Source organism: Pseudonaja textilis, chromosome 3 (genome assembly GCF_049901715.1).
Source record: "Pseudonaja textilis isolate UNSWEBS1 chromosome 3, rPseTex1.2, whole genome shotgun sequence".
Taxonomy (NCBI): Eukaryota; Metazoa; Chordata; class Lepidosauria; order Squamata; family Elapidae; genus Pseudonaja; species Pseudonaja textilis.
In genome coordinates this window covers 34,494,521-34,511,138 of record NC_141992.1, presented here as the reverse complement: position 1 = coordinate 34,511,138, position 16,618 = coordinate 34,494,521, and the positions used below count along the sequence as shown (strand labels likewise).

The 16,618-nt window shown below is 36.3% G+C and overlaps 1 protein-coding gene across 3 annotated transcripts in view; it reads left to right on the top strand.

Moving 5' to 3' along the window:
- KDM5B (lysine demethylase 5B) overlaps positions 1 to 16,618 on the top strand; it is a 69,083-nt gene that overhangs the window by 18,216 nt on the left and 34,249 nt on the right. For all 3 annotated transcript variants that reach the window (XM_026697728.2, XM_026697730.2, XM_026697727.2), the window contains 8 exons: positions 5,491 to 5,625; positions 7,367 to 7,463; positions 7,793 to 7,902; positions 9,981 to 10,139; positions 11,730 to 11,849; positions 13,446 to 13,604; positions 14,966 to 15,147; positions 15,340 to 15,502. In XM_026697728.2, the coding sequence (XP_026553513.2) occupies positions 5,491 to 5,625; positions 7,367 to 7,463; positions 7,793 to 7,902; positions 9,981 to 10,139; positions 11,730 to 11,849; positions 13,446 to 13,604; positions 14,966 to 15,147; positions 15,340 to 15,502 (1,125 nt within the window). The remainder of the gene's footprint in view (positions 1 to 5,490; positions 5,626 to 7,366; positions 7,464 to 7,792; positions 7,903 to 9,980; positions 10,140 to 11,729; positions 11,850 to 13,445; positions 13,605 to 14,965; positions 15,148 to 15,339; positions 15,503 to 16,618) is intronic.

Genomic DNA, 16,618 nt, shown 5'->3' with positions numbered 1-16,618 from the left:
GGTACAGAAGAATTGGTGAAAAGAAATAAATTAGTATTTATACTAATTTATATCTGCTAAATTTACTTGATACAGAAGAACATTTATGAAGTTAAAACATATATTTCCTTATTTCAGCAAGAATTATGTTCAGCTATTAAAATAGAAGAATGCTTATGGCTCTTACTAATTAGTGACATCCAAAAATTGGAGCCATTGGGCTATAGCAATTTATATCTCAGATTCTGATATTTTCTCTGAAAAATTCTAAGCATTTAGTTTCCTCTGGTTTTGTCATTCAAATTCTAGAATGAGAAAAGAATATTTAGATCACTGAGTCATACTTTTCACATATCCAAATTAAAACATTTCCGACTGGTAACTGTTTTTTCCTCAGTGTTGAAAATGTATTAGAAGAACTTCTAATTTTGAACAATATGAAAGCTTATATGCACTTTAAAATGAATTGCATCAAATATTCAGTTTTAAAGTATGCTTCTGAGTTAAATTAGTGTTTCTGATTTTTTTAAAATAGAAAGATTATAAACAAGATACTTTTTAAAATGTTCAGGGAATTTGTTTTCTTGATAAGAATAGGTTGCTGAGCTGAAGCTTATACTTAGCTTGATTGTTCATTTATATTTCTTTTCCTGAAATGTGGTAAAGAGATGAACAAGTTCTTACTTGTGATAAATATTTATCAGAATTTGCATATTTGTATTTTAATTGTTTTATGTCAAAAGAGATGTATATTGTTGATATATGTGGCTATCTTTGTCTCATCTTTCTGACCCTTTTAACTTGGCAATAGTTTCCCCATTTCATTCTCTTCAGTGTTACATTTTTAAAACTTGGCAAAATGAGGTGATCTTGCATTTTGTAGAACTTTGTTATCGTTTCCCTCAGAATAGACAGATTTAATTTCAGTTGTTCTGATACTCTTAGAATGTAATGATTTACAAAAATAACATGCATAAAAACATCTATGTTATTAAGAGTATGTAATGTACCTTTTTAAGGTACCTTAAACAGGCAATTCCTGGGTCCTCTTCCATGTGAAATACTGTAGATAGTTTTAACAGCATCAGTAGCATCATTCCATTCATGAAGTAAAAGTGGTTAGCTGACCTATGGAGAGACCTCTTTGTCAACAGTAATAAGGAATTTTATTTCATAAGTCAGAAACTAGAAATATGTTTATAAGCAAATAAAAATGTAAATAAGGGGCATTAAAATGAGCAGGGTTTTTGCTTCATTTTTAAGAATCCAGTTTGGCATATATTTTGCATCTGTCATGCATATTAATCAAATAGTATGGGAACAGTATATTGTCACAGCAGATAGCAGCATCTGTTCTGTGGCTAAAGAGCTAAGGAGGGTTATTTTGATTGGTGTGTGGATAAGATATTTCCAGATAGTAATGGGGATATAGATTAGGCCAGCGCCCCCCCCCCCAACCTTTTGGGCACCAGGAATCAATTCCATGGAGAGGCTTTTCCATGGACTCAAGGGGGTGTGGGTTCGTGTGCTGCCTACATCCCGCAGATGGGACTTCACTTGTTTGCATGGTCCAGTTTCTGACATGCCGTGGACTGATATCAGTCCAAAGACTGGGGGTTGTACACCCCTGGATTAGACTGAATTAAGTCCCAGAGTGAAAGCAATATCATACTATAGTACTTCTGTATTATTGTCCAGAAATTTACATGGATTTGTCTTTGTTTTGGAACATTATTTATACACTTGACACTGGTAAAAACAGAATTAAACGTTCTTTACTGTCACAGTGTAAAAGCATTTCAAACAAAATGCTTGTTACTATGATGGAATGTCAGTATATTTCCAGGTAATATGTTTCACAGCTCAGGAAACTAGATACATACTATAATACTCAAGATCAAGTTGAACTAACACAATTTGTGATGCATGTCAGGAAGTCATATGGCAAGGGCTGCCACAACCATGCTATCCCGTTGTCCAGGTATTGCCTATTCATGGGATCGTAAAGGTGGGGCTGCTACATAGCAAAATATATTCTAACCTGTACTTGTGTCCATTTAGCATCTGTTCGCATTACCAGCACTGCTTTGAAGTAAACTTGGGAGTAAATATGCAGTCAGTGAGGATATCAAGGACTAAGAGTGATTTGTGTGTTGTTCGGTAACTGAATGGCAGTATTTTATATTGGTTGGTGCTTAATTATTTTAATGGTTTATGCATAAAACATAATTTACTTAAAATGTATTGAGATATGAGCAACTGTTGCCTATTTTGATGCAGAAAAAGCTGCCAGTGTGATTTTTGGGGGGGCTTTTCAGTGAAAGACTAGGTCCATTTCCTGCACTCCAAGGTGCAAGAGGGATTCTAACAATAATAATGTGCCTTGTAACTGTTAAGCAAACAATAATAGATGAGCAGATTGATCCAACTTTTAGAAGAAGAATGCTATCCTCTTTGTTAACACTGAAATTGCAGAAAAAGAAAGCCAGAATCTAAACTTCAAATTCCCTATGTATAGGTCCTATATATGAAAGCAAAGTCACTTGCTGAAATTCTGACTTTAATTTTCTCACTATCTTACTGCTTTGAACTCAGAAAGAATATTTTTAATCTTTATTGTTGTTAAGAAAAGTTGATATAAGACTATGTATGTATTCCTTCAGGGAGGAGTAAACCCCATCCAGGTTATGGTTTCTTCCAGTGCTTAATATGAGAACATAAGCCTTTTAATTTATTAAGGTGTTGTTTCTCATACAATCTTTTATTGTCTCTAGGCACTGATTTAGACTCTTTAGTGTTTTACCTGTTTCAGATTGATCACACTAATTTGTTGATCAGTGACATATTGCCCTGTATCTGCAGATAATCTTGTTCAATAATTTTATAGCTTTATTATTTTTAAATCATAGCAGTTAAGTACTGTGTGGGACAGGCCATTACAATGCAAACAGTATTTTGTATGTAACTTTCCAGAAATAGATCTTCAGGAAAGAGTAGTATTGTACTATCATTATATATGACTTCCATCATTAGCCACTCCAGCAAATTATATGGTCAGCACTATTAGAAGTGATAGGGTAAACCAGTATCATTATATTCCTCTGGTCTCTTTCCAATATTAATCAACCCCAATTTAGTGTTGGTGCTAAAACAAAGCATTAAATTAGATTTTAATCATTTCATTTGAAGTTATCTAGTACCCATTTTACAATCCAAACTTGTCCCAATGAGGATACTGCCTACTAGGCACTACCCCAAAACTGTTGGGTACAGTGGGGGACTCTTATGAGTGGGGTACATCAGTGCCTGTTTCAGGAAACTGAAATTGTTGTATCCCTTCAAAGAAATGTTAATTCTGCCTAGAGTCCTACTTCATCCCATTTCTTTGATCAGCTTTCATTGGCTATTGAGGGAAAAAACCTAATGCTCAATTATGTCCCAAACATTCTTTTTCAAAAGACATTCCATTATAGCCACCTTCCTGGAGGCCTTAATTTGGAAATACACAGGCCTGAAACATTTGGCACACCTCATGGTCCCAAGAACCCTGCCCATTCTCTTATGGATAACTGACTCAAACTCTTTCCAGGTAACTGAGCTCAGGTGTATTCCTGACATTTCCAAAGGATTTGTCCAGCTGGAATCTATCTCCAAATGAAGTTAGGTGACTTTATCTGATAGATATACTGAAAACATTCCTCACATTGGCCCTGCAAGATTCCCTTAGTTCTTATTTGTGCAGAAGGAACCTGGTCATATACATGGCTGCTGGCGACTATCTGCAGACACAGCAAGTGCAGAGAAGTGAGCATGCTCTTACCATCACAGAGTAAGCCCTCACAAAGGTTCTTACCTTGGGATAGTTGTCTGTATCTAGATGTCCCTTGATTCACTTCACTTTCTGTAGCTCCTCAATAAACTAAGGAAGCCTGCAGGAGCCACAACCACAGTTTTGGATAGATACAATCCTGTCCAGGTTGTATGCTCATTCCAAGCTGTGACCAAAGTCTTGACCAAACAATATCTTTCTGTATCTTCCAATTTAGAGTGAGTGAAACTCAGCAATGTTATTTAAATGAGAGCAATTGAGATTCAGTCATTCATTTGTGAATAAAATGCTAATAATAAAATGCATTGGAGGAAGAGTGGTTTGAAATTAATTTATAGTTGAAAATTTCAAATAAGAAATCTGATCATGTAATCATTATAAAAAGATTGAAGCCTTGCACGAAACTTGAAAAATCAGTTTTTATGTTTGTTAATTATCAACAATTGGATATGCTATATACTTTCTTAATTTCTGTTATTAAATGTAGTTTTTTTGTATCTTAAATTTTACTCACATTTTCTAAATGTTGGTAATACATCTTAGTAGCCTTTAGCATCCGGTTCAACTGGTTCAATTCTCCATTCAACTATGAAATGCTATTTGATGATCTTGGGTCAGTCGTATACAATTTATTCAAGTTCAGGGTCATTGAAGTGCTAGAAAAGAAAATGTGTTTTCTTGAGCTCATTAGAGAAAAGTTGGATATTGATATAGTAATAACACGTGAATGAATAAAAATGCATTATTGATATTATTACTATTATTTATCTACATACTACCATACTTGACAAATGTTCTTCTCTAATAATGCTTTATGATTCTACTGCTTGAAGCAGTAGCGCAGCCAAACACAGAGTCATTTTTCATTATACTGTTTTGGATAACTTCTTAGTCAAACAATATCCCATGAGTACAAATGGCTAAATCAGTGATACCCTAAGTGGGGTTCAGAGTAAGGGCAGACTTATTTATCTCTTAGCTCAACCATCTGCTCCCAAAATCACTAGTGTTTAGATATTTGGGGAACAGTTGAAAATCTTGAGTTATTGCAGTGCTCGAGAGAAATTGAAAAAAATCCCAGACTCTACAGGCCTCAGTTAGCATGGTTGCAACAGTTGGAATGGTTGCCAGGAGAAAGCCTCTTATCTCTAAAAAGAACATGGCAGGATGGCTTAGGTTTGCAAATTTGCATCTGAACAAATCACAAGACTTCTGGAACATTGTCCTTTGGACAGACAAGACCAAAGTGGAGAAGTTTGGTCATGTTTGACTATGTTTAACCAAACATAGCATATCAGCACAAACATATTACCAACCACCAAGCATGGTGGTGGAGGGACGATAATTTGAGTTTGTTTTACAGCCACAGGACCTTGTAGTCATTGAGTCGACCATGAATTCCTCTGTATACCAAAGTATGCTAAGGTGAAAAGTAAGGCCATTTATCCAACAGCTAAAGCTTGGCCAAAAGACCAGTTGATTTTTACTATATCCTGATACATAAAACCATATAACTTAAAAAGGATATACTTACTTTTTCACATGACTGTAGGCAGTCATCCCAGTTCAATTGATATAATCATGTAATAATAGTTTCTTTCAACAACTTAACATAATTTTAATGCCAGTGGGAATTTTATATGAAATGGAAAGAAATAGTTCACTTTTGCTTGCTTTTTTAGTGTTTTCAGAAGCCAGATATTACCAGTGGCACAAAGGAAAAAGAATATAAACCCCATGATATTCCTCAGAGACAATCTGTTCAACCATCTGAAACGTGCCCTCCTGCACGTCGTGCAAAACGCATGAGATCGGAGGTAGGATTGACTTTTTATGTGTGATAATTGTAAGGTAATTGTAATATAGAAGTTTCACCCATTACCAGAAATTAAAGAGCGTGATCTCTTATGTTTACAGATTAAGTCTGCAGTTGTTATGATAAATACTGATTTCCAATTCAGCCACATTTGAGATTTATTATTTAATTAAATGTATTGGTGGCCCAATTCCAGTGCATGTCTTAGAGATAGCATATTCTTTCTACAGTACAGAATTTCTTTGTGGAAACGACTACTTTTACTATAAACCGGGGCGTCAAACTCAATTTCATTGAGGGCCACATCAGGGTTGTGTTTGGCCTTGGGAAGGAATGGGTGTGGCTGGGGTGGGCGTGATCAGGGTAGGCATGACCAGCTCAATGTCCTGCAGCCCTCTGCCATTGAAAACGGAGCCCATTGGAGCTGGCAGAGGCACAACGGGCAAGTCCTTTGCTTTTTCCAGGCTGGCCCTGCAGGCCATGAGTTTGACACCCCTGCTATAAACTATTTAGCAGTAATGTTTTGTGTGAATATAATGATTCAAATCAGTGGCCATCTGAGACCAGATCTGGAGTATTTTGCCTGTGTTCATGACATGGAATGCTGTTTTTGCAGCGCTTTGGTGAGCACATCATATTAAGCTGTGTAATGATGTGTTTCTTATTGGCTTATAATGTGTAAACTATGGCTTATTTAACATAAAATATTTTAAGAATTATGAATTAGCATAATGTGTAGATTCAATTTTTCCATTGTGTAAAGATCTCTTACAACAATCGCATATGGCAATTCATTATTATTACTAATATTTCTAAGTCATTATTTCCAATCACTCAAAGTGCTGTACACAGAAAAATAACAGGATTCAAAAAATTAATGACAGTGTATATTACAATGGGATGACTACTGGAGATGTCAAAATCTCCCAAATTCTCTATCACTAAGTTAGGGTTTTTACAGAAATTTATTAGATAGGATCTAGTTTTTATAATCTGCTTTAAAGAGAGCAAACTAATTGAGAAATGTTGATGTCAGAGTAGAAGTTGAACAAATTTATAATCCCTTGAAATCTAGAAGCAATTTAATTTGGCTTCTATTCTTCAGAACTGCTTTGAGTTACAGCTCTGATCTATGACCAAATTAGCTTTACTAAACATTCTGGGTATTTGAAGCCCTGATTTACCACTTATGTGAAATGTTATTTTGTAATGGTAACAGTGTACAGATTATTTAGGGGAACCACTTCATTATAAATATTTTAAAACATTTTAAAATATTAGTTCAGTACTTTTGAATTAACTACCATCTTGATTTAAGTGTACTCAAAATCCTGTGCGTGAGCAGTGTAAGTATATGGAATTCTTGGCTATTATAAAGGTCCTTGTCTAAGTAATGACTTATGTTTTAGATTTAGAAATGAAATGCTAAATCAGAACTATGGGATGCTCCATGCAAACATTCTTCAACATTGTTATTACATTACTACCACAAGAAGGCATTAATTGGTAGCAGCTGAGAAAAAAAGCCAGACTCCCCATCTTTCTTTCTTTTCATATTAATTTTATTTGTGTTAAGTAGTTTAATTATAGAGTAATTCTTATTCACGATAAAAACTGAACTCACACAAGAGTGACACATTAAATGCAGATAGGAGAAGTCTCTTTTTGGCATGAAACCAAGCTTACAGCAGGTTAAGAGTAAACAAATGTTAAAATGTTAAATTTATTTTTTTTCTTACAAGGCCACTAATATTAAAGCTGAGATTGAGGAACCTACAGAGACCAAAACTCATAATTTGAGGCGCAGAATGGGGAGCACTCCAATAAAGCCTGACAATGGTAAGCTTACAAGTGAAAATTACATTGTTGTTACATAGTTTCCCCTTAAGGTTGGAGCTAGGTCTAGCAGTGTATATTGCATGAAGTTCTGTGTGGTCTTTCACTTAAATACAATTTCAAATTTTATGAATATTTTCTTATTTACAAAATTGGAAGAACTTCATTGTTATAAAAAGAAATTGTTATACTCCAATTAATTTTTTAAAATCACTTTTCTTTTAATGTGTATATTTCTACAGATTAAATAAAAATCACCTTTTCCATTTTCTTTAATGGATTTACTTCTATTCCAAATGCTTAGACCTGTGTTAATGTTTTGCCTTAATCAGATAAAGAATCTCAAGCTATAGTGAAAAAAGAAGTTGTTGAGAAAAAACAGTGGCTTTGGGAAACAGATAGAGAAAAATCCAAGGGACGTTCTAAGAAAAATTTTAATTCTGTGAGTATGTTTATTTGGGGTTTTTCATGCTAATTATAAAAATACTCTATACATTATTTAGTGCAGATAACTGAAAGATAATTCTTCAAGTTTTAGAAAAACGAAGTGCCAACACTAATAGCTTGATGTTAAACAATTCTGCTTGGTTACAACATATTTTTCTAGAAAGCTGATTCGCTGTTGCATTTATTTAGAACAAAATTTTAGTTTAATTTGATATTTAGTTACTCAATATTTTTCAGATTCTTTCAGATTTTTTGAGATCTACCGTGTTTCTCCAACAATACGCCCCCCCAATAGGAAGACCCAGCATGTTTTCGAGGCATAAATGAAACTAAGCTCTTCCTCAAATTTAGGTCTATTTTCAAACATGCGAAATTGGGATGGGGAGAGTGGGGGCCAGCCACCAGCCGCTCCTAATGGCCAATTATAGCGGAGCGCGGAGGGCTCCCTACCCCTGCCAAGTGCCTTTGCTGCAGACCCGGGTCAGCAGGCGGGCGGTGGCGTTGTGGATGTCCGCCAGCAGCATTTCAGACGCTCCTCGGGCCTCCGTAGCTTCCACGGTTCCCGCCAGTGCCTCTCTTGCCAGCGCCGTCTCCAACAACAGCGTCTGAGTTGCTCTCACTTTTCCCCCCGTCCCCGCAACAACAGGGAAAAAAAAAACATTTTGAGATAGCTGGGAGCACCGTGCACTGCATTTTCATTTAATCTCGAGCAGCTGGTTGAGTGTGAGAAGAGGTGAATGAGTGTCTCTGCCGCTGCTACCCTTGGTGCTCCAGCCTCGGGCTCTGCAAGTTTCCAAAAGCCCCAGTGCGCAGCCCATTCCTGCATTCCAAGTGTGCCCAGGCCGAGCTGCAGCTTTCCCTCTTGCCAGCACCATCTCCAACAATGCGGCAGCAGCGGAGGGAAGCATGGAAGTTATGGAGGCGGCTCACCCACCCGAGAAGTGGCTGAAACGCTTCCACGGTTCCTGCTGCTCCTGCCACTGTTGGAGGGGACCCTATAACATGCCATTTCTAATCTCATATCGCTTCAGAATTTTTTCCACCTTTAATATAACATACTGTATAATCTGTACAATTCATCTGAAAAGCAAATTAAAATCTTGGGGGAAAATAATAAAACTGTACAACCATGTGGTTACATAAAGATGCACACTCTTAAACTAATACTTTATTGAAGCATCTTTTGATTTTATGACCATAAGCAGTCTTTTGGGGTAGGAGCCTATCAGCATGGCACATCTTGCTTTGGGAATTTTTTCTCACTCTTGCTTGACAAAGCATTCCAAATCTGTCAGATCGTGATTGAATCTTCTGGGCACAGCTCTCTTCATGTCACCCCACAGATTTTAAATTGATTTAGGCTTGGGCTCTGGCAGGACCATTCCAAAACTTTATTCATCATCTGGTGAAGCCATTCTTTTGTTGATTTGGAGGTAGGCTTTGTGTCATAATCAGTGGTGGGATTCAAATGTTTTTACTACCGGTTCTCTGGGCTGACTTGGTAGGCGTGGCATGGCTTGGTGGGCGTGGCAGGGGAAGGATACTGCAAAATCTCCATTCCCTCCCCGTTTTCCAGCTCCGTTCCTCCTGTGCAGGGCAATCAGCTGGGACTCTGGAGGCAGAAAATAGATGGGGGCGGGGCCAGTCAGAGGTGGTATTTGCCAGTTCTCAGAACTACTCAAAATTTCCACTACTGGTTCTCCAGAACTGGTCAGAACCTGCTGAATACCACCTCTGGTCATAATTGTGTTGAAAGGTGAAAATCCCCTTCATCTTTAGCATTTTAGTGGCCTGAAGGTTTTGTGCCAAAATTGATAGTTGGAACTAATTATTATTGAGATATTAAAGGTGGAAGTGATTTATTTTGGTCTGATTTTTTTACATTACAAAAAACACATTTTAATGGGTGTGTGGACTTCTATATCCACTGTATGTTGTTCAGAAAAAAACAACTAAATATGTTCTAATATAAATAATGAGATTTTTATATATTTGTTTTGGTCTGGTTTTTGTATTGTGAGTGGTAGAATAAAATATTAAATATCAAAATTTTTCACAACTTTCTTTTAAAAGGTGGATTTGTATGTATGCCTATTATGTGGCAGTGGAAACGATGAAGATCGTCTGCTCCTATGTGATGGCTGTGATGATAGTTACCATACTTTTTGCTTGATACCACCTCTTCATGATGTTCCCAAGGGAGATTGGAGATGTCCCCAGTGTTTAGTTCAGGTAATATAGCTTATAGCTTCCCCCCCAAAAAAGATAAATTATCAGTATTAAAAAAAATGCTGTATGTAACAAAATTACATTTTTCTTTGATTCAGTTCTTATTTTGAAAGTGATCAATGCATCTCACTTTTTACTTCTCCATAACACTGTTTAATAGGTAATCTCCCTCATCAGTATGAGAGCCAATCTATCCACATTTAATTATTAAGTTAATTGATTCCAATGGTGGGATTGAGTCCAATGCCCCAGCTTTGTAGGTTAACTCTATACTCCTCCTGAACCAAGTTAGCAGGTACATGAAGCTGCTGGGTGAGGTATCTACAGCTCACTCAGCAACTATTCATCTCTGCCCTGGGTTGATCAAATGATGCCCTTAGGATTCTTTACCAGTGTGAGAGGCTGTGGCAGCCTAGGTGGAGAAGAATAGGTTTTAACGTCCTGGCAAGACCAAATTGGTGTAGGTCCTAAGCCACCTGAATTTGGAGATTTTCTATCTTTAAGTGGAATGGAGTAGTCCTCTCTAGGCAGCGTCAGTGAGCAATTTGCATTTTTCTTAGACTCATGGTTCTTGTTCAAGCAACAGATGGCAGGTGTTAAGTTTTGCAGAAGATTTATCTTCTGTGCCAATCATGTCTGTTTCTGGAATGGGAGTCCCTATTCATGGTTACTCATGTCCTTTGTCACCACCCATTGGGTGTACTGTAATGCGATCAATATGGGGGTTGTCCTTGAAGATCATTTAGGAGCTGCAACTGGTTTAGAATGTGGCAGTACAAACAGTTTTGAGTATTTCACAGAACTCTCATAATATCATTGCTCTGTGAATTCCATTGGCTTCCAATGAGCTGGTACAATTCAGGATCCGGATTGTCATCTACAAAGCCCTGTACAACATAAAACCAGGCCTTTTGGGGGATCACCTATTGTTTCTGCTTATTTCACCAGTAGTGTCAAGGTGGGCATGTATCAGGTCCTTTCTATTAAGCTATGCCTTCAAGTAGGATCCAATATGCCTTCTCTTATCATAGCACCTATTCTATGGAATAGAATTCCCCTGAATATCTTGATGGTCCTGACTCTTTTGGCCTTTGTAAGACCTGATTGTTTACTTGTACGTTTGGGTCAGGGTGTTAAGGTGCACTAGTAGTTGGTTGTTGTTTCTTACTGATGGTAAGATGGAATTATCTACTTGGGCATCTGCCACATGATATATTGATTCATTGTAGCTGAATGGTTTTTTTAATTAATTGAATGTTTGAGGTGATTTTACTTTCTTGTTAGCATCCACAAGTTACAGAAGTGAGATGGATTGCCATATAAATTCTTTAAATAAATGTATGAGTGGTGATAATGCTTCTAGAAGAGAGTAAAAATAGTTCCCATAATAATATCATCCATAATTTTACTCCTTTCTTTTAATTTGAGCATTGCAGTCTCTGACTATATTATAAACTCTGGAGTCTGCAAATTTATTTATGTATTTATTAAATGTATTTGTTGCCCATCTCACCGCAAGTATAATCCATAGTTATATATTGCATTTTGTTCAGTATTGCACCTACAATATTAATTCATTGTTATGTTTAACAGGAATGCAATAAACCACAAGAAGCATTTGGCTTTGAACAGGCAGCACGAGACTACACCCTTCGTACGTTTGGAGAAATGGCAGATGCCTTTAAGTCAGATTATTTTAATATGCCAGTGCACGTACGTTTCTATTTTTATTTAGTTTGTAACATAGATTTCATTATAGGGGATATTCATGGAATGTAGGGCATATTACTTCATCCTATGTGTCTATTCTCTACTTTCAGTTGCTACCATTCTATTTTTTTAAAAATGGTATGACTCATATTTTAGTACAAAAACTATTCACTGAAAGATTTATCTAGCCTCAGAAAGTATTTACATTCTGCTTAATATTTATCTTTTTATCAATTAGTTCAACTCATTCTTAAATTTTTCCATCATCCTATTTCTTATGAGAAGTTACATTCAAGAACATCATATAATATTGGGAAAAAAGATTCTGTATTAACTAAGAAAATGTTGAAATAACCAGTAACACTTAAGGGTGTTTTTATCTCATCTGTAATGCCCTCTTGAAATTACGATTATTATTTTTTTGCAAATAAGAATTTCTTTTCTAAAGAGTGTTACCATTATGTGCCCTTGGATGACAGGTATTCTCTTTGATCTGTCTTTTCCAAAAGGTCATCTAGGTTGCTGTCTAGTAGTGCAGAGGAAATATAGAGTTGATTTAGTCTCTGTCATTACAGGTAGACTTGCTTAACAACTCTAATTGGGCCCAGAATTTCCATTGCTAAGCAAAGCAGTTACTAGGTGAAATATGTGACGGCATTGCTTGGCGATGGCAGTTTCAATAGCCCTGGTTGCATTTGTTAAGCGAAGACTGCATTTTCATTAGGCAAGGGTCTCATACTTCTACACACACACACACACACACACACACACACACACACACACGCTTCAACTTCACATGCCACAGTGGTCATCAATGCAACAAGCTGAGAAGCCTGAATTTTTATCATGTGACTGGTGAGCCACAGTGAACATAACTTCAAAGATTGGCTGCAACTACTATTTGTTCAGCAGCCTCATAACTTTGAAAGTTGGTGAATAAATGGTGAGTGAGGACCATAGATAGTCCTCAACTTATGACCACATTTGACTCCAAAATTTATGTTGCTTAGTAAGAAATTTCTCAAGTGAGTTTTCTCCCATTTTACGACTTTTCTTGCCATAGTTGCCAAGTGAAATCACCACACTTATTAAATTAGTAACATGGTTGTTAAGTGAATCTGGCTTCCCAGTTGACTTTGCTTGCCAGAAGGTTGCAAAAGGGTGATATTGGGACACTGCAACCATCATAAAGATGAACCAGTTGTCAAGCATCCAAATGTAAACTACGTGACTGTGGGGAAGCTGCAATGGTCATAAGTGTGAAAAGTAGTCATAAGTCACTTTTTCCAGTGCCATTGTAACGTTGAATAGTCACTAAATGAACTGATATAATTCGAGGACTATCTGTACCTGTACTATTTCAATATTAAACATGAAATCACTGAAAGGATTTATTTGGCTCCTTTATTTATTCTGTTTCCTTGTGATTTGTCCAAGTGGTTAAACTTTTTAATACAAATTTCTGCTGAATATACCCTTTACAAATTAAATATTTTTTCTTTACTTCTGTATTATATCATATGACTCCCTTTATGCTCCCAATGTATTCTCATTGCATTTTTGTTTTGTTTGGTAATGTTTTGTCTGCTTTCTATTCAGATGGTCCCCACAGAATTAGTGGAGAAAGAGTTTTGGCGCCTTGTAAGTACAATTGAAGAGGATGTGACAGTGGAATATGGTGCCGATATCGCCTCAAAAGAATTTGGCAGTGGATTTCCTGTAAGAGATGGGAAAATTAAACTCCGACCAGAAGAGGAGGTAAGATTTTTTTTTCTTGATTAATTCAGAATGTAGGTTTCCCAGAAAGATGTGTGACATTTAAAAGAGAATAAGAAATTATCATTTAGGGCTGAACCTTTTTACTATTTTACTACCAGAAAAACTTGGAAGAAAGTAAAAGTTATCTTGATGCTAAAATATTACAGCAGAGAAAATATCAAGTAAACATGCAGTTTGGGGCATATTTTCACTGCTTCTTTAACTCAAACGAGTATTTTCCCGGTCCTAAGTCCAGAAAAGTTGCTGCTGACAGTGAAGCCAAATTGGTTTTGTCTGGTTGAATCCAAATCCTACATACCTCTAGATCTCTTAGTAGCCATCTGCTTCACTTCATTTGGTCTAAATAGTCAGAAATATCACTCTAAATATAATTTTAGAATACAGATAAATAAAGCATATGGGAGGCTTTAAAAGCTTTTTCAAGAATCCAAAGAATTTAAGATTGTAAGGGTTAATGCCACTTTCAGCCAGGATTAGAAACAATTGAAAGTTGGGATAATATTGACAACAATCTTGTTATCCAGTTTTGGACTGCATTAAGTTTCTGGACCATTTTTAAACTCAGCTTTATACTTTGCAGTATTTTCACATTGCTTTTGTAATACTAAAGCAGTGTTTATTAACACAAAACTATAAAAGTCATTAAAGTTAAAAGCATTCAACTATTTATTTCATCTTTACTTAAAATATTTATATTGTTCCATTTATAGCAAACTTTAGGCAGCTCCAAATCAAAAATTAGTTAGATCAAAACTAAAGAATACTGTAGTTCTCTATTTCTACTCCCCATCCAACTAACTCTGCTTTCTTACTTTGCTGACATGAAAATATTATAATTATTACGGTGCAAGTGAAGTAGAGTGAGGTTCATGTTTCACTACCCCAGATTGTTCAGAAAGAAATAAAACAATTGAGTGTTCTACAAAATTCTCTGAGAAGTTTCTGACTTCCAAGTTGTATTTAACACAGAGTTCTATCACGGTACACAGGAAAAGAAAATTTCTCTTCCCAGGCTTGATAAAGCTTTGAAATTAGGGGAAGGAGGAAAACAGAGAAATATTTCAAGATTTTGATTTTTTTGAGCATGTCAAAGTAAATGAAGATTCCCTTCTGTATCCCCTTTTCCTTGATATCCTTGGACATCCATCACTTTATCTATTGTTTTCCTCACATATTGAACCTTGATGGATGTTATCTGTGTTGTTTTATAAAGTTTTAAGCATAAATCAGTGATTCTTTATTGTCAGATTAGAAAAATACAATCAGATTAAAAAGCTTCCTGCCTCTTCCGCTTGGTTAGTTTATGGTTGGTTGGATTCTACTTTTTGCTTTACTTCTAGGAGTATCTTGATAGCGGATGGAATTTGAATAATATGCCTGTGATGGAACAGTCTGTACTTGCTCACATCACTGCAGATATATGTGGAATGAAGTTGCCCTGGCTGTATGTGGGGATGTGCTTTTCATCATTTTGCTGGCATATTGAAGATCACTGGAGTTACTCCATTAACTATTTGCACTGGTGAGCTTGTAAAGAATGATACTTAAAGATCCCTGACTTATATAGATTGTTAGACTAAGTATTTCCTTTTAATATTAATGTGCATTAATAATCTTTCATTTGTGTATACTTGTTTGTCTTCCTAATTATAATACATAATTATAATTCTAAATTTAAAACTGATCTATAACATATTTTTTTCGTTATTTGTAGGGGGGAACCTAAAACATGGTATGGAGCCCCAGGATATGCAGCTGAACAATTGGAAGATGTCATGAAGAAGCTGGCTCCCGAGCTGTTTGAATCTCAACCAGACCTTTTGCATCAGCTGGTTACAATTATGAATCCCAACACACTAATGTCTCATGGTGTGCCTGTATGTCACTGAGCTTTTGTTTTTGTCCTTCTGCTTCTAATGTAGGATACATATCTTAATGCATTTTTTATCACTTGGGAATTTTTACATATGTTTACATATCCGTATTGAGGTGTTTCTATAAATGGGTGTGATAGAACAGGAAATGTAACTACTTTTTATTGAACATGAGCAAAACCAATATTTACTCAGGTTTTCCCACAGAGCAAATGAGTTTAATGCTATCATGGAGGAATAGCAGATCCTTACTATTATGCATAGTTTGCTAAGTAAACTTTGGAGGACCAGTTCTAATGTAATTTTTTCTCTTTTAATATAATTTGTGCTAAAGATCTTTAAGATAAAACAAAAGAAAATGCAGGAAATGGAATTTAAAAGAAAGGAAAAACAGAAAAGTGCACAATATAAAAAAGAAGGAAGGAAAAGATTTTAAAAATGATCTAATTTATAACAAAGTTAAGCCTAATTAGTCCACATTGTGCATCACACAGTAGCCTACCAGATGCAAGTTTTCCTATGTATTAATAAATGTCTATTAAAATATGCATGTAGCATAAAAAAACTGATGACCCGTAGTCTCTCAAAATAACCCCAAACCCAAAACATATATTAAAGTCCGGTAAAGCCTTCAACTTAACTTCACTGTTTTATTAGGCACAGTTTAAAGTCACAAAAGTAAATAATGAGACAAACAGAAAACCAAAACAAACCGCATTGATGAGAGTTCCGAAGCAAGGCAAGATAACTAATCATAAACTCCAGGAAAAATAACCGAGAAAAGTCCATGGGAAGAACGCCAGCAACGATAAACCTCTTTCAAGGTGAACACTAAATTGACTCCTGCAAATTCTAACTGCGCAGTTGCAAACTTACTTAGCTCCCACCTGCAAGCCACAAGGAGGATCATGGTAATCTCCTCTTGAGTAGACCTCGCTTTTCCCTAATCCTCTCCTCTCTGCGTGACCTAGGATAGATAGGGGAAGGGCCTGGATCCTCCTCTGACTGCTCAGCCAGGCTCTGCCCTTCCCCAGCCTCCTCCACCACCTCTGGAGCCACACTCCCACTCCCTGTTCGCTGTTCCTCCTTTTCCTCAGAGTCAGTCTCCACCAGGGGCAT